Below are 18,684 nucleotides of genomic sequence, written 5' to 3' on the forward strand. Positions count from 1 at the left end.
CACAGACATTTAAGTCATCTGTATTGGCATTCCACTTCAGTAATACAAATTGAAATTTTTATTCTACTTACTGTATGTAAATAGAATTTTCACTTCTATCAGAATAATTCAAGGAGTCTTACTGTCAATATATTGGTGGTATGAAGTAAATACGAATTATGTCATAAAAAGTTTTAAACTGAGTAAATATGGACTACCAGGAGAAGTTAATGTGTAGTTTTGGTAAATTGTTCTCCATATTTCACTTTAGATTAAAGTGCAAATATTGGAAGATAAGTTTGAATGTCAAGAGACCAAAAAGCAGATAATCACAGGAACATATTTTCAGTATCATTTACAATTAGGTATTTTATCTTTTACAGAACATATTTTAAAATGTGGAACTGCTGTGCCATTGAAGTAGGCTATTCCTGTGTAATCTGTAATTGAGAGTTTTAATTTCTAGCAGTTCTAGCCTAGCAATTATTTTACATTTTTAAAATTACCGTCAGTTTTTAGTTATCTGTGATTTTGATGTGTAGAAATAGAATGGTAAGTATGCTACAGAGGTTCTAATTATAATTTTGTCATAAGTAATTTCAGTCACACCAGGCTTTTCTGGTAGCTTCTAAAAAGTAACAAATTAAGTAATTTGGTTCTAACCTTTCTTCTTTTAATTTGTTCAAGATTCTAATGAGCAATAAAATAACCAAAGGAAATCTGTTAAAAAGACAATTCAGTAAATGAATTTCATTTCATGAGACTTTTCTGCTTCAGAATATAGTTGATGGTCTGTTGAGATATGAAACTATCCGATAATTTCCTTCATATTTTTGTCTTATCAAGCAATCATTTTTTTCCCCTAGATTCTGAAATTTATTTCAGACTTCCTTGCTTTTTTGGTACTCTACAATTTCATCATTCCAATTTCATTATATGTGACAGTTGAAATGCAGAAATTTCTTGGATCATTTTTTATTGGCTGGGATCTTGATCTCTATCATGAAGAATCAGATCAGAAAGCTCAAGTCAATACTTCTGATCTGAATGAAGAACTTGGACAGGTAAAAATGATCCATTTTTTTTCTAATTTGTTATTTTTATCAAAATAATAAGTGTACAAAGACTAATAAAACTAAATATTACAAGGCTTATACCAAAAAACAGCCACACTTTCTTTGCTCCACACCTAATTTCTTGTTTCCCATTTTGAAATCTTAAGCTGTTTTTTCATTACTTAGCACTGTATTTCTATATAGTATTCTTTTTTGATTTTTAAATTTGAGACATTATTTACTATGGAATCTAAACATATAATACTACACTACTCCTTCCACACGCATACCCAGACATATCCAACTTTGCCTCCCCATGACACCCCAGTATTGTTAAATCACAATTTGGGATTTAATAAATATTCATTTACATTATTAGGACTGTTTTGGTATTATTTACTAATTCCTTGTTCTCTTTGTAATACTATACTTACATTTTTCTTTCTTATGTATTTTGGTTTTGCTGGAGTTAATTGCTCTGTTTTTTATTTGCTTAATTTTCATTTACCACAAACAAATCTCTGACAAGTATATGAACCATCTCTCCACGTATTCAAACACACCAGGTAATCTAGGATTTCCTTTCTCTTTCTTGTTATCTCGCTGACTTTCTGTTTTGAAGCCTTTTATTTTTCTGCTTCAATTTGGACTTCTTTCTGGGCCTGCTTCTCTGCTGTCACTGTGGACTTGCTTTTCCATCACCCTAGAACTTCCTTTGTCTCCCACCCGTTTTGGATTTCCTGTCTTCTGGATCCCATGTCTTCCCACCTGTTGATTATTCTCTTATTTTGGTGGAACACATCTAATAACTTCTTGAAAAAGGATGCATAACAGGGAAATACTTTGAAACTTCGCACGTCTGAAAATATCTTTATTCCCTTCTTACACTTGATTAGTAATTTAGCTGGGTAGGGACTTCACTGGTGGTCCAGTGGTAAGGGATCTGCCTTGCAGTGCAGGGGACGCGGCTTTGATCCCTGGTCAGGGAACTAAGATCCCACATGCCGCAGGGCAACTAAGATCCCACGTGCAGCAACTACTGAGCTCGCACACTCCAGTGAGGAGCCCGCGCACTCCAACGAGGAGCCCGCGCGCCGTAATGAAAGATCCCGCATGCTTCAACGAGGATCCCATGTGCTGCAGATAAGACCCAACACAGCCCCCCAAAAAATAAAATATTAATAAAATAAATAAATAATAAACAAATCTTAAAAAAAAAGTAATTTATCTGGGTAACACATGCCAGGTTGGAAATTATTTTTCCTCAAAATTTCAAAAGCATTTCTTCATTTATTTCTAGCTTCCAGTGTTTTTTTTAGAAATCCAATGCCATTCTGATTCTCAGTTCTTTATGTGTGATCTGTTGTTTTATCTCTGGAAGTGTTTAGTGTTTTAGGATCTTCCCTTTATTCAATGAATCTGAAATTTTATGATATACCTTGGTGTGAGTCTTTTTTTTTTCTTTCATTGGGCAATAAACTCTGTGAGCCCTTTTTGCCTGGAAACACAAGTCCTTCAGTTCTAGGAATTTTTCTTATATTATTTCTTTGGTAAAGTGTCTTTTTATGTTTTATGGGATTTTCTTTTGAAATTTATTATTTTGGATGTCAGATCATTTATCTTGACTCTCTGATTTCTTTGACTTTCAATTTTAATTTCTCTGTTTTTATAATCTTTTTGGGAGAATTCATGAACTTTATCTTTCCACCGATCTTTTTTTTTGCATTGTTTTTTATACTGCAGATTCTTATTAGTCATCAATTTTATACACATCAGTGTATACATGTCAATCCCAATCGCCCAATTCAGCACAACACCATCCCCACCATCCCCCATGGCGGTTTTCCTCACTTGGTGTCCATATGTCTGTTCTCTACATCTGTGTCTCAACTTCTGCCCTGCAAACTGGCTCATCTGTACCATTTTTCTAGGTTCCACATACATGCATTAATAAACGATCTTTGTTTTTCTGACTTACTTCACTCTGTATGACACTCTCTAGATCCGTCCACGTCTCAACAAATGACTCAATTTCGTTCCTTATGGCTCAGTAATATTCCATTGTATATATGTACCACATCTTCTTTATTCATTCATCTGTCGATGGGCGTTTAGGTTGCTTCCATGACCTGGCTGTTGTAAATAGTGCTGCAGTGAACATTGGGGTGCATGTGTCTTTTTGAATTATGGTTTTCTCTGGGTATATACCCAGTAGTGGGATTGCTGGATCATATGGTAAATCTATTTTTACTTTTTTAAGGAACCTCCATATTGTTCTCCATAGTGGCTGTATCAATTTACATTCCCACCAACAGTGCAAGAGGGTTCCCTTTTCTCCACACCCTCTCCAGCATTTGTTGTTTGTAGATTTTCTGATGATGCCCATTCTAACTGGTGTGAGGTGATGCCTCATTGAAGTTTTGATTTGCATTTCTCTAATAATTAGTGATGTTGAACAGCTTTTCATGTGCTTCTTGGCCATCTGCATGAATTCTTTGGAGAAATGTCTATTTAGGTCTTCTGCCCATTTTTGGATTGGGTTGTTTGTTTCTTTAACATTGAGCTGCATGAGCTGTTTGTATATTTTGGGGATTAATCCTTTGTCTGTTGATTCGTTTGCAAATATTTTCTCCCATTCTGAGGGTTGTCTTTTCGTATTTATGGTTTCCTTTGCTGTGCAAAAGCTTTGAAGTTTCATTAGGTCCCATTTGTTTATTTTTGTTTTTATTTCCATTACTCTAGGAGGTGGATCAAAAAAGATCTTGCTGTGATTTATGTGAAAGAGTGTTCTTCCTATGTCTTCCTCTGAGAGTTTTATAGTGTCGGGTCTTACATTTACGTCTCGAATCCATTTTGAGTTTATTTTTGTGTGTGGTGTTAGGAAGTGTTCTAATTTCATTCTTTTACATGTAGCTGTCCAGTTTTCCCAGCACCACTTACTGAAGAGACTGTCTTTTCTCCATCATATATCTTTGCCTCCTTTGTCATAGATTAGTTGACCATAGTTGCGTGGGTTTATCTCCGGGCTTTCTATCGTGTTCCATTGATCTGTATTTCTGTTTTTGTGCCAGTACCATATTGTCTTGATTACTGTAGTTTTGTAGTATAGTCTGAGGTCAGGGAGTCTGATTCCTCCAGCTCCGTTTTTTCCCCTCAAGACTGCTTTGGCTATTCGGGGTCTTTTGTGTCTCCATACAAATTTTAAGATGATTTGTTCTAGTTCCGTAAAAAGTGCCATTGGTAATTTGATAGGGATTGCATTGAATCTGTAGATTGCTTTGGGTAGTATAGTCATTTTCACTATTGATTCTTCCAGTCTAAGAACATGCTATATCTCTCCATCTGTTGGTATCATCTTTAATTTCTTTCATCAGTGTCTTATAGTTTTCTGTATACAGGTCTTTTGTCTCCCTAGGTAGGTTTATTCCTAGGTATTTTATTCTTTTTGTTGCAGTGGTAAATGGGGGTGTTTCCATAATTTCTCTTTCAGATTTTTCATCATTAGTGTATACGAATGCAAGAGATTTCTGTGCATTAATTTGTATCCTGCAACTTTACCAAATTTATTGATGAGCTCTAGTATTTTTCTGGTAGCATTTTTAGGATTCTGTATTTATAGTATCATGTCATCTGCAGACAGTGACAGTTTTACTTCTTCTTTTCCAATTTGTATTCCTTTTATTTCTTTTTCTTCTCTGATTGCCATGGTTAGGACTTCCAAAACTATGTTGAATAATAGTGGTGAGAGTGGACATCCTTGTCTCGTTCTTGATCTTAGAGGAAATGCTTTCAGTTTTTCACCATTGAGAATGATGTTTGCTGTGGGTTTGTCATATATGGCCTTTATTATGTTGAGGTAGGTTCCCTCTGTGCCCACTTTCGGGAGAGTTTTTATCATAAATGGGTGTTGAATTTTGTCAAAAGCTTTTTCTGCATCTACTGAGACGATCATGGTTTTTGTTCTTCAGTTTGTTAATATGGTGTATCCCATTGATTGATTTGCGTATATTGAAGAATCCTTGCATCCCTGGGATAAATCCCACGTGATCGTGGTGTATGATCCTTTTAATGTGTTGTTGGATTCTGTTTGCTGGGATTTTGTGGTCAGAAAAGATGCTTGATATGATTTCAATTTTCTTAAATTTACTGAGGCTTGATTTGTGACCCAATATGTGATCTATCCTGGAGAATGTTCGTGCGTACTTGAGAAGAAAGTGTAATCTGCTATTTTTGGATGGAATGTCCTATAAATATCAATTAATGCTATCTGGTCTTTTGTGTCATTTAAAGCTTCTGTTTCCTTATTTATTTTCATTTTGGATCATCTGCCCATTGGTGTAAGTGAGGTGTTAAAGTCCCCCACTATTATTGTGTTGCTGTCGATTTTCTCTTTTATAGCTGTTAGCAGTTGCCTTATGTATTGAGGTGCTCCTATGTTGCGTGCATATATATTTGTAATGTTATATCTTCTTCTTGGATCGATACCTTGATCATTATGTAGTGTCCTTCCTTGTCTCTTGTAACATTATTTTAAAGTCTATTTATCTGATATGAGTATTGATATACCAGCTTTCTTTTGGTTTCCATTTGCATGGAATATCTTTTTACATCCCCTCACTTTCAGTCTGTATGTGTCCCTAGGTCTGAAGTGCGTCTTTTGTAGACAGGCATATATACGGGTCTTGTTTTTGTATCCATTCAGCAAGCCTGTGTCTTTTGGTTGGAGCATTGAATCCATTCACGTTTAAGGTAATTATCGAGATGTATGTTCCTCTGACCATTTTCTGAATTGTTTTGGGTTTGTTTTTGTAGGTCCTTTTCTTCTCTTTTGTTTCCCGCTTAGAGAAGTTCCTTTAGCATTTGTTGTAAAGCTGGTTTGGTGGTGCTGAATTGTCTTAGCTTTTGCTTATTTGTTAAAGCTTTTGATTTCTCCATCAAATCTGAATGAGATCCTTGCTGGGTAGAGTAATCTTGGCTGTAGGTTCTTCCCTTTCATCACTTTAAGCAGATCATGCCACTCCCTTCTGGCTTACAGAGTTTCTGCTGAGAAATCAGCTGTTAACCTTATGGGAGTTCCCTTGTATGTTATTTGTCGTTTTTCCCTTGCTGCTTTTGATAATTTTTCTTTGTCTTTAATTTTTGCCAATTTGATTACTATGTGCCTCGGCATGTTTCTCCTTGGGTTTATCCTGTATGGGACTCGCTGCGCTTCCTGGACTCGGGTGGCTATTTCCTTTCCCATGTTATGGAAGTTTTTGACTATAATCTCTTCAGATATTTTCTCTGGTTCTTTCTCTCTCTCTTCTTCTGCGACCCTTATGATGCGAATGTTGTTGCGTTTAATGTTGTCCCAGAGGTCTCTTAGGCTGTCTTCATTTCTTTTCATTCTTTTTTCTTTAGTTCTGTTCCACAGCAGTGAATTCCACCATTCTGTCTTCCAGGTCACTTATCTGTTCTGCCTCAGTTATTCTGCTATTGATTCCTTCTAGTGTAGTTTTCATTGTCATTTATTGTATTGTTCATCTCTGTTTGTTGTTCTTTAATTCTTCTAGGTCTTTGTTAAACATTTCTTGCATCTTCTCGATCTTTGCCTCCATTCTTTTTCTAAGGTCCTGGATCATCTTCACTATCATTATTCTGAAATTTATTTTTGGAAGGTTGCCTATCTCCACTTCATTTAGTTGTTTTTCTGGGGTTTTATCTTGTTCCTTCATCTGGTACATAGCCCTCTGCCTTTTCATCTTGTCTGTCTTTCTGTGAATGTGATTTTTTTACACAGGCTGCAGGATTGTAGTTCTTGCTTCTGCCGTCTGCCCTCTGGTTCTACCTATCTTTTGATTTCTTTTATTTGTATTGTAATGTTTTTAATTTCTAATATCCTAGTATATCTGAATGGTCTTTTTTTTTTTTTTTTTGGCCACACAGCTTGCGGGATCTCAGTTCCCCTACTAGGGATCGAACCCATGTCCCTGCAGTGGAAACGCAGAGTCCTAACCACTGCACAGCCAGGGAATTCCCAGAATGGTCGTCTTTTAATTACATCTTATTCTTGTTTCTTGAATATAATCTGTTCTTTCACCTCTTTGAGGATATTAATGACAGTTTCTTTAAAGCCTTCTGCTAGTTGCATTTTCTCAGTTTTTTCCTAGTTCCTTTCTCAGTACATCAGTTCCGCTATAATGTGACATATGCATTCCTAAAATCACTGTGCTATGCAAAATTACTTAGTAAAAACCACAGGGCTGGGCTTCCCTGGTGGTGCAGTGGTTGGGAGTGCGCCTGCCAATGCAGGGGACACGGGTTCATGCCCCGGTCCGGGAAGATCCCACATGCCGCAGAGTGGCTGGGCCCGTGAGCCATGGCCGCTGAGCCTGCGCATCCGTAAGCCTGTGCTCCGCAACGGGAGAAGGCCACAACGGTGAGAGGCCCGTGTACCGCAAAAAAAAAAAAACAAAACACACAGGGCTTATGGGAAAATGGAATTGGGATACAACAAAAACTTTGTCAGTAACACATTTAAAATAAAAAAATAAGGGCCTCCCTGGTGGCGCAGTGGTTGGGGGTCCGCCTGCCGATGCAGGGACGCGGGTTCGTGCCCCAGTCCGGGAGGATCCCACATGCTGCAGAGCGGCTGGGCCCATGAGCCATGGCCGCTGAGCCTGCGCGTCTGGAGCCTGTGTTCCATAACAGGAGAGGCCACAGTGGTGAGAGGCCTGCTTACCGCAAAAAAACAACAAAAAAGATAAGAACCTAATGACAACAGGACTTGCTAGATTATTAAGAAATACATAAATGCTACAATAAATATGGCACTTTATCTTGAAAATGACCTGAAGTTTTCTTGTGAAAGTGGCCATCAGAAGTATTGCAATTTGTGTGTTATTGTGAAGTATTGGAAGGAAGGTTGTCTGAAAACAGAAGGAAAGTATGATACCAGATGTGAATTGTTATGGCTCATAACACACATGGTGACCTGAAGTAGCTACTAGCTGTTTGAGGTTTGTATATTTCATGTATGCTGGATGCAGTTTTCTGTGTTCACCTAGTGTTTCTCACAGATGAAACTGTTCATAATCAAACGCAAAGTTCATATTATGCTCAAATTGTTCCCTTATATATCAGTCTCATTGTAATAAGTTCTTGTGTTTTCAAGACAGTGTTATCGTGGAACTGCCTGTCATTTGTTTTAGACTCTCTTTGCCTTTTCATGTAAGGGGATATCCTCAAATGAATGCTAATCTTTGGTTTTCTTTACAAGTCCAAAAGTTCTCCCTAGAAAAGCCTGGCAGCCCAGCTGTTTTTGGGGGTTATCCCCAAATATCAGTATTGACTTTTCCTCAGTTTACCCAGAGAGAATAACTGCAGTTCATATTTCTCCTGCTTGTTCAGCAGAAATTATCAGTCAACTCTATAGATGAACATGAACCTAAAGATGCCACAGACTTCAAAGAGTATATAGATTTTAAATATTTTGTATTACCCTGTTTTGTTTCTGTGGCATCTTTAATTATTTGCTTGTGCTCAGATTATAAGTAAGACTTTTAACATGAGTATATCAATGTTAATAGGTAAACAACTTCAGGAGCCAGAGTACAAAGTTTTTTTGTTTAACATAATGCCCTGAACATAAAGGTTTGTTTTCTTTTGTTTTCTATTTCTAGGTCGAGTATGTGTTTACAGACAAAACTGGTACACTGACCGAAAACGAGATGCAGTTTCGGGAATGTTCAATTAATGGTATAAAATACCAAGAAATCAATGGTAGACTTGTATCTGAAGGACCAACACCAGACTCTTCAGATGGAAACTTATCTTATCTTAGTAGTTTATCCCATCTTAACAACTTATCCCATCTTGCAACCAGTTCCTCTTTTAGAACCAGTCCTGAAAATGAAACTGAACTAGTAAGCAATTTTTAAGTTAATAAATAGGAGTTTCATTTGAAATAGTAATTCTTTGTTAGTTGGTGGGTTGTAGGAGAAAAAGTTTAAGTGTTAGTGGGGCAAGGAATATACATTTGAAATGTTTAGCCTTTGATTCAGCACTGAAAATTTATAGTCATAAGCCAGTTTGTCACTTACTATGCATCTACTTTAGGGAGGGAGGCTCAAGAGGAAGGGGATATGGGGACATGTGTATACGTATGGCTGATTCGCTTTGTTGTGCAACAGAAAGTAACACGGTATTGTGAAGCAATTATACTCCAATAAAGATCTATTAAAAATAAATAAATAAATAAAATGTTCCACTAAAAAAATATATATAGGGCTTCCCTGGTGGCGCAGTGGTTGAGAGTCTGCCTGCCGATGCAGGGGATGTGGGTTTGTGCCCCGGTCCGGGAAGATCCCACATGCCGTGGAGCGGCTGGGTCCGTGAGCCATGGCCGCTGAGCCTGCACGTCTGGAGCCTATGCTCTGCAGCGGGAGAGGCCACAACAGTGAGAGGCCCACGTACCGCAAAAAAAAAAAAAAAAAAAAATATATATATATATATATATATGTGTGTGTGTGTGTGTGTGTGTGTGTGTGTATATATATATATATATATGCATCTACTTTAGTTCTCTGGGTATTTAAATGGGACTAAGTTAAAGAAAGCCCTTTCTGCCTTGAAATAAAGAGGACTTTGTTAAGGAATAGAGCTTAATAGAGTTTTTGAGATCTCAGTTCTTCCACAAAAGAGTTTTCACCTTTACTTGCAATTTGTTTATGCCTCCTAAAAATATACTCAGATGTTGAAGGGTCATAAGCAAATGTGACATTTTACTCTTGGGATTCAGAAGCAACCAACTGTTATTTATGCAATTCAGAATTGTAGCACTCTGGTTCTACGTCTTAGTTTATCAAATTATGAGCTGTATTGGCATTTTTTAGAATTTTGTTTCTGGTTTCCTACATGTTCCTACATGTTTTTTGGTATTGGTATATTTTATTATGAATATTAATTATGTTTCTACAGATTAAAGAACATGATCTCTTCTTTAAAGCAGTCAGTCTCTGTCACACTGTGCAGATTAGCAGTGTTCAGACTGATGGAATTGGTGATGGTCCCTGGCAAACCAACCTTGCACCCTCCCAGTTGGAGTACTATGCATCTTCACCAGATGAAAAGGCTCTCGTGGAAGCTGCTGCAAGGTAGTTTAAGTTTAATTTTCAAATCTTCAGAAAAATACCTTTTAAATGAAAATGTGAAAATGCAAGAACATAATTTTAAATTCTCAGACAAAATTCAGAAACATAAAGGTATTTTATTTTATTTTTACACTTTTTTTACACATAAAGGTATTCTATTTATATGTATATTTACACATAAAAGTATTTTAAATGAGAATTTGAAATGTCATTAATTTTGTTGTCAGGCTTGCATTAAGTCATATTTTGAAGAGATCTCTTTAAAAGTCTGGTTACTGTGAAATATGAACAATATAATTTGTGAGAAATACTTGTGTATGTATTGTTTTGGATCTACTCTCATCCTTCAAGTTCTTAAAAATCCTATACTCAAAGGAAATAACTTTAAAATACATCTTAAACTTATATTTTAAATGATTTTATTCAAGTTAGTTATATTGTGAATTATAAAATATTATCCTTTAAATCTTATATTTCTTTCTCCTTTTATTCCCTAGATTTGGCATTGTATTTATTGGCAATTCTGGAGAAACTATGGAAGTTAAAACACTTGGAAAACTGGAACGGTAATTTTTTTCTATATTGTAATTTTCTATATATTAAGTGTTTACTATAGAACAGGAATTGGTAAACTATGACCCAGAAACCAGATCTGGCCTACAGCCTCCAAACTAAATTACTTTTTTTTTTTTTTTTTTTTTTGCGGTATGCGGGCCTCTCACTGTTGTGGCCTCTCCCGTTGCGGAGCACAGGCTCCGGACACGCAGGCTCAGTGGCCATGGCTCAGGAGCCCAGCCGCTCCGCGGTATGTGGGATCTTCCCGGACAAGGGCACAAACCCGCGTCCCCTGCATCAGCAGGCGGACTCTCAACCACTGCGCCACCAGGGAAGCCCCCTAAATTACATTTTTGAAGTGTTTTCCAAAGCAAAAAAATATGCAGCAGAGATCATATATGGTCTTCAAAGCCTAAAGTATTTACTGTCTGGCCCCTTACAGGAAAAGTTTACTGACACCTGCTCTAGAATGATGTCAGTATTACATTGTATCTCATCATGGTAGTAACAGTATAATACTCTGAAACTTTCATCTGTATTTTAGCTTAATGTTTCTTGAATTTACTTATGTGTTTATTTTTACACATTCTTAGGATAATGAGTTTTGTAAATTTCTACTCACTAAATAAAAACTTCCTTATCGTTCCTATGATTTTTATCTTTCAAACATTAAGGAACTGTTGTATTATTTCCAGTATTTCCTCTGTTTGATAAATTAGTCCATTCTTATCACATTCATATCTTTCGTGGTTTTATCATTTCTGATCATATCTCAGCTCCACTTGTGCTTTTCCAGACTATGCTTTTCTGAACTAAATAGTGCCCAGTCTTTGGCTACTTTTATCTGGGAGCCTGTCTAGCTCATTTTATCAACTTATAAACCATTCTACTCAGTGTTTTTCTTTGAGATGTGCCAAAACATTCCATATGTACATCATTGTATAAATTCATCTAGAAGACTTTTCAATCCACACCTGACCCATCCACACAAATTCTTTTACAGCTCCCTAGAGAGGCCTTTGTGTCCCCCAACTGCACACACATGCCCTGTCGTAGGTTCAGAATCACTGCTGTAATGAGCCTCTGTTACTAATGTGAGTTTTCGTATTTCTCAGGTGTGTTTAGGCAGAAAAAAGAGTTGAGAATCAGTCACCTTTTTTAGTGAGGAAAAACATGAAGCTGGGCAGATATGTATTCCATTCCTTGCTGTGCCATTCACATGCTTATTTGACTTAAGGTAAATGAGTGTATCTTTCTGAGTTTAATAGTCCTCACCTGTAAAATGAGATAAGACCTACCTCCTTTGGTTCTCATGGGTATTAAATGATATAAGGTATGTAAAGTACGTGGCATTTGGTAAGTACTTAATAAATGTCAGTTCCTTCTTTTTCTGTCTTGTGTTATTAATGACTCATAATCCATCATCTTGAAAAATGTAACTGAGATTAATTTCTTGTTCTAAATTAACCATTTTATCTTTTACAGGGATTCTTTCCAAATATTCACTTAATATTCAAAAAAGTACAGATTTTGTCTTTCTTATTTTTTCTTCCTTAGGTACAAACTGCTTCATATTCTGGAATTTAATTCAGATCGTAGAAGAATGAGTGTAATTGTTCAGGCACCTTCAGGTAACCAATTTAAATGTTCATGAATTTTTAGTTATGTAATACTAAGAACTTAATAACTCATTTTTCTTTTTAGGTGAGAAACTTTTATTTGTTAAAGGAGCCGAATCATCAGTTCTCCCGGAATGTATAGGTGGAGAAATAGAAAAAACAAGAATTCATGTAGATGAATTTGCTTTGGTAAGTGCAAATTTCTCTAATTTAAAAACCGCTAAAAATATATATATATATGAAAGATTTGGGGTTTCATTTTTGCATTAGTATTTTATCAAAAATTATAGAAATTCTGCAGTTCTGTTACATTATATGTTGGCTCCCCATTCGTTGGTTAAAATTTGACCTTTTTTAACCTGCTAAAATATGTCTTCTCTTTGCACCTAGTACAGCCAGAGTACTTATGGCTACAAGGACCACTCAGATTGCTATACTAAAAAGGGAGGGACTTCCCTGGCAGTCCAGTGGTTAAGACTCCGTGCTTCCATTGCAGGGGGCATGGGTTCCATCCCTGGTCGGGGGATTAAGATCCTGCATGCTGTGCAGCATGACCCCCCCACCAAAAAAAAAAAGAGACGTACAAAAATCCCAAGTATGTGTAGAAACTGGAACCCTGATAACATTGCTGATGGGAATATAAATGATATGGCCACTTCCAAAAATAGTTTTACAATTCCTCATAGAACATAGAGTAATATAGAGTTACTATATACTTGGTAATGTCACTCCTAGGTATACATTCAAGAGAATTGAAAACATACATCTACACAGAAACTTGTACTTAGCAGCTTTATTCCTAATAGCCAAAAAAAAGGAAACACCCAAATGTCCATCAACTGATGTGTCATATCCATATATGATATGTGTCATATCCATATAACAAAATGTTATTTGGCCATTAAAAGGAATGAAATACTGATATATGCTACATCATGGATGAACTTTGAAAAGATTGCTAAGTGAAAGAAGCCAGTCACAAAAGGCCACATGTTCCATTTATATGAAATACCCAGAAAAGACAGATTCATAGAGCCAGAAAGCATATTAATGGTTGCCAGGAGCTGGAGAAAGGGGGGAAAGGGAAGTGTCTGCTAATGAATATGGAATTCCTTTTGGGGGTGACACAAATGTTCTGGAATTAGATAGTAATAACAGTTGCACGACTTTGTGAGTACACTAAAGACCACTGAATTGTACTTTTTAAAGTGAATTATGGTACGTGAATTATGTCCCTCTTAATAAAAGAATAGGAAAATCTTACAAAAACAAAGTGCCACAATTCATGTGAAGAGGAAACTTATTAAGCAGCTCCGTCTCAGTCTTAGAGCCTCATGAGCTCTCATTTCTGCATTTCTATAAATGCTGCCCACCTGCCTCCTTTACTTACTTATGGTTTCTTTTCTCCCATTACTTTCTATTTGTTTATGGTCTAGTTCATCTACCACGCTGTAATATCCATAAGAACAAAGGCATTGTTCTACTTTTTTGGGGGGGGCCGGGGACTGCGGTGGGTCCTCGTTGCTGCCTGTAGGCTTTCTCTAGTTGTGGCGAGTGGGGGGCGCTACTCTTCATTGCAGTGCGTGGGCTTTTCGTTGCAGTGGCTTCTCTTGTTGCGGAGCACCGGCTCTAGGCTTGCAGGCTTCAGTAGTTGCAACATGTGGTCTCAGTAGTTGCGGAGTGTGAGATCAGTAGTTGTGGTGCATGGGCTTAGTTGCTCCATGGCAAGCAACATCCTAGGAAGATGTGGGATCTTCCTGGATCAGGGATCGAACCCGTGTCCTCTGCATTGGCAGGCAGATTCTTAACCACTGCACCATCAGGGAAGTCCTATTCTACTTTTCTGTCATTTTAATCCAGAAAAATGCTGGCACGTAGTTGGCACTCAATAAATGTTTGTTGTGGAATTAATTAATTTAGTAACTCTCATAGTCTCTTAACTGTTATTTAAGAGAAGCAGGTGTTTATAGGTGTAGGTCATTTGTAAATCAAGGAATGACAACATTTAGAAATCTGCTAAGTAGTGTCATATAGTATTTTAAAACTTTTCCTTTCTGAGTCCTACTATTAGAACATTTATTTTGGGTTTTTCTGAGGAAAATGTGTTGCAAGAAAAAGAACTTTTGTAAGCTTTCAGATTTAGATACCAACTTCCAAATATTAACACCATAAGAAAAGTTTACACCTGGTAGAATCAGATAATCAAATATATATTCCTAAGTTTTGTGAAATTCCAATTCACCAGTAAAGGTATAATGATACAATTTAAAATCATTCATTCAGTGGCTCTAGAAAGTATTGGTTGGTTGATAATGACCACTTTACAGGCTTCTTTATTTGAAATGTGAATTTGTCATATCATGAACCCTCAGGAAATTATAGTCCCCTTTGCTTAAAAAAAAGTTCTTTTAAAGTAGATAAAAGTGGGGACTTCCCTGCCAGTCCAGTGGTTAAGACTTCACCTTCCAATGCAGGTTCAATCCCTGCTCGGGAAGATCCCACATGCCTTGCGGCCAAAAAACCAAAAAAAACCACATAAAACAGAAGCCGTATTGTAACAAATTCGATAAAGACTTTAAAAAAAATTGTCTAAAAAAAATAAATAGATAAAAGTGGAGTTGTAGTGGTTAAAACAGGAGAGAAGAACCTGGGGCTGCCTCTCTCTTGACAATCCTAAAGGTACCATTATAGAACTTTTTGGCTTTCCTGGTAAAACATATTTAAAATCACAGGTAGATCGTCTTTATGATCCTGTCTAGGCTCTAATGTTCTACAATTCAATGACCTTAATTTTTTTGAGCAACTGTTTAGGAACTCATCAAAAATTGCAAGAGCTATGATAATATGTGTCCCATAACTCAGATAACTAGGGTTTTGTGACAGTTTATTTATTTCCTATCACTAGATGATAGTACTTTTTAAATTATTTATAGTTGAATTTTGGTAATGGGGTCCTCAGTTTATTTCAGTGACTTCTTAATTCTCCATTAGTTATCTTTGTTCAATTTTTGTCTTTAATTTTCCTATTTTAGAAAGGGCTAAGAACTCTGTGTATGGCCTATAGAGAGTTTACACCTAAGGAGTATGAGGAAATAGATAGACATTTATTTGAAGCCAGGACTGCCTTGCAGCAACGGGAAGAGAAATTGGCAGATGTCTTCCAGTTCATAGAGAAAGACCTGATATTACTGGGAGCTACAGCAGTAGAAGACAAGTAAGTATCAGACAAATAGGCAATATCATTTTTCTCTCATAAGAATTTTTCTAGCCAAGTGTTTCTAATTTATGACAAATTCTATTTTTTAACATTTTATACTTAATATATTTAAAATGAAAATAGAGAATTAAAGCCTTAATTTTTCCCAGTCCATATATATAATTTTTGTTCTAGCCAGCTATCTGAAATAGTTGAAAGAATACAGCCATGTATAGTTTTGCCTGTAGTCTGGAGTTTTTAGACTATTCCTCAGTGTTCCATACAAAGATTTTAAGTTCCTGCTTAATTCTCCAGCCTCACCTCTTACCACTGCCCCCTTCCACTTTACATTTCAACAGTACCAAACTGTCTAGTTCTCTGAACGACAGCTATAGTTAAAAGTGTTCTATTTTGTGCCTTTTTTCGTTGGCAAGGCTGTGCTTTCTGCCTGGATCATTCTTCCCTTATCCATCTGTGAATACCTATTCATAAACCATAGTTCATATATCACCCCCACTCCAGGAAGACCTTTCCTAACCCCTAATAGTATTAAAAATTCTCTCGTTTGGAAAGCCTCCATGTTTTGTAGGTAGTTCTGTTGTAGTAGTTTTGTAGGCAGTATATTATTTGTTGAAGACTTTCTCCTCTGTTAGCCTGTGAATTCCTTGAGGTCTACTTATTCTTTGCCTTTGTTCCCAGCATCTCTCTCCATGTGTGTTTCACAGTTTCTTGAATTAAATTGAATTCTACAAATTAAGCCTATTGTTACGTTTTTCTCTACCCGCTAGATCTAAAGGTGCTTGCATTTTTTAAAATCTAGGGTTTCATTTACTTTTCAGTTGTCCTCATGAGATTTATGAGACTCCCTGAGGTTATATGTAGACCATTATTGTCCACAGTCTGAATTTTGAACTAATGAGGTAAGAGATTTTCTTGCCGAAAAAGGAGAAAATCTTCTAATTTGAAATTTAAGACTTTCTAAGAAAATGAGTTTATGAAGACTATATAGTTAGTTGGTTCTATAAAAATCAGCTTTGAAGATACACTCTTAAAATATGAAGTTGTAGATTTTACATTTAAGTTTACATAGTGCTCCAACATATCAATACCCTGTGAGCTTCAAAAAAACCAAATACATTTACAGTAGTATTATCAGTAACCAAAATGAAGGGAAGGAAACTTTACAATTGTGAGAATGCACAAATGTTCTCATTAAGGCAGTATTGACCCAAGCGATCATTTAGTATCTGTCACCTAAAATGCCTCACAACTCTGGAATTCCCATTGTGACAAACATGTGTTAGCACACAGTTGTAGATTTTATATTAGCCAGGTGGTCACTAATTTGGTTATTCCTATTTTTTCCCTAATGGAAAAAAATTCAATTATATTACTATACTATAACATCCCTAGGTTAAGGAGTTCGGAATTACCTTACTTTACTTTGTGGTTCATACTTTAAATACAGTCAAAAAAATGTTCTCTACTACTAATTTTGTTTCTTTTATTTTCAGACTACAAGATAAAGTTCGAGAAACTATTGAAGCATTGAGAATGGCTGGTATCAAAGTATGGGTACTTACTGGAGATAAACATGAAACAGCTGTTAGTGTGAGTTTGTCATGTGGACATTTTCACAGAACCATGAACATCCTTGAACTTATAAACCAGACGTCAGACAGTGAATGTGCTGAAAAGTTGAGGCAGCTTGCCAGAAGGTAAGAATATAATTATCTGTATCATGGAGTTCAGGGGCCAGCAAGCTATGGCCCATGGGCCCAAATATGGCCCACTGCCTTTTTTACAGCCCATGAGCTCAAAATAATTTTTACATTTTTTAATGGATGAAAAAGAAGTCAAAGAAGAGTAATATTTCATGGTGTGAAAATTACATGAAATTAAAAGTTCGGTGTCTGTAAATAAAGTTTTATTGGAACAGAGCCACATTTGTTCATTTACACATCATCAGTGAAGGCTTTTGCACTATAACAGCACAGTTGAGTAATTGGGACAGAGACCTTATAAAGCACCTTTCTCATTTCTCACTGCTGCTTGATATATACTACAAATCACAGCGACACAATTATAACTTGTTAATGTTTTCCGTGCCACACATTTTGCCGTATGACATTTTAGTATATTTTTATTATCAGTATTTAACCATCATGTCCAAACATGAAAAGAAAAATGGAATTTTAATATCACACTCTTAAAGCATAGTGGAGTGTTGATTATTATCAAATTAGGTGGCAAAGAATTGTGTTTATTATTCAGTGATAATATGCTTTAATATACTGCCTGTTTGAAAAGACATAATCAAAAATGAAATATAAAATCTCATTACAGATGGTTCTTTTGCAATAAAATGTAAAATTTCATTACAGATCAGCATTAACACATGGACATGTGCAATTGATTTTGATGATAGGAAACATGAACTTTGAACCCCAATTAATCAAAATTAATTGGAGTTCTTCCCCCTGCAAAATAAAAAGGTTTCTGTTCTCCTCATTAGTAGACTTCTATTACTTTAAAAATTGTACTTAATTTTTTTTTTTTTTTTTCACGAAAAGGAAAGATTTATTACTTGCAGCAAGTAAGGAGAACGCTGGGGATCTTTCCTAAAATAGTGTCTCCCCCAAACAGCAAACTTGGGGAAGTTTTAAGTTAAGGGTACATGCATATTCATGAAGGGGCTTGAGCAGAGGAGAATTCAGCATAGAATTGGGGCCACGATTGATAGAGTCCAAGCTTTAGTTGATTGAAGTCATGTGGGTCAACATCATCATTCCATCCTCCACCTGGGTGCGGGCCTTAGTTCCCGCAGAACTCAAAAGACTGGCCTCAGGACTTAATGAAGCTCGGGTTCTTGATGTCTCATCACAGAAAGAATTCAGTGAGAGACAAAGTGATAGATAAGAAGTGGATTTATTTAGGGAGAAACACTCCACAGACAGTGTGGACCCTCTCAGAAGGCGAGAGAGTCCCTTAATTATTACATTTTTTACTTAAAATTTTTTTTGTCAAAATTTGTTTCCTCTTTTGTAGCATAAGTACCTACATAATATCCTCAATTTAGCCTCATGGCCCACAAAACTTAAAATCAAAATGTTTACTTCTAACGCTTTACAGAAAACATTTGCCAACCA

The 18,684-nt window shown here is 36.3% G+C and overlaps 1 protein-coding gene and 1 long non-coding RNA gene across 12 annotated transcripts in view; both read left to right on the top strand.

Moving 5' to 3' along the window:
* LOC125964569 (uncharacterized) overlaps nt 1-18,684 on the top strand; it is a 348,406-nt gene that overhangs the window by 263,306 nt on the left and 66,416 nt on the right. The gene's annotated exons all lie outside the window — the stretch shown is intronic.
* ATP11B (ATPase phospholipid transporting 11B (putative)) overlaps nt 1-18,684 on the top strand; it is a 138,826-nt gene that overhangs the window by 53,726 nt on the left and 66,416 nt on the right. For all 11 annotated transcript variants that reach the window (XR_004476027.2, XM_033403105.2, XM_033403099.2 and 8 more), the window contains 8 exons: nt 846-1,043; nt 8,696-8,938; nt 9,993-10,168; nt 10,663-10,731; nt 12,278-12,351; nt 12,425-12,528; nt 15,372-15,553; nt 17,050-17,253. Coding sequence is in view for 10 of the 11 variants with exons in the window: in XM_033403105.2 (XP_033258996.1) it covers nt 846-1,043; nt 8,696-8,938; nt 9,993-10,168; nt 10,663-10,731; nt 12,278-12,351; nt 12,425-12,528; nt 15,372-15,553; nt 17,050-17,253 (1,250 nt within the window). In the remaining variant the exon portion in view is untranslated. The remainder of the gene's footprint in view (nt 1-845; nt 1,044-8,695; nt 8,939-9,992; nt 10,169-10,662; nt 10,732-12,277; nt 12,352-12,424; nt 12,529-15,371; nt 15,554-17,049; nt 17,254-18,684) is intronic.

This window comes from Orcinus orca, chromosome 5 (genome assembly GCF_937001465.1).
Source record: "Orcinus orca chromosome 5, mOrcOrc1.1, whole genome shotgun sequence".
In the NCBI taxonomy this organism is placed as follows: domain Eukaryota; kingdom Metazoa; phylum Chordata; class Mammalia; order Artiodactyla; family Delphinidae; genus Orcinus; species Orcinus orca.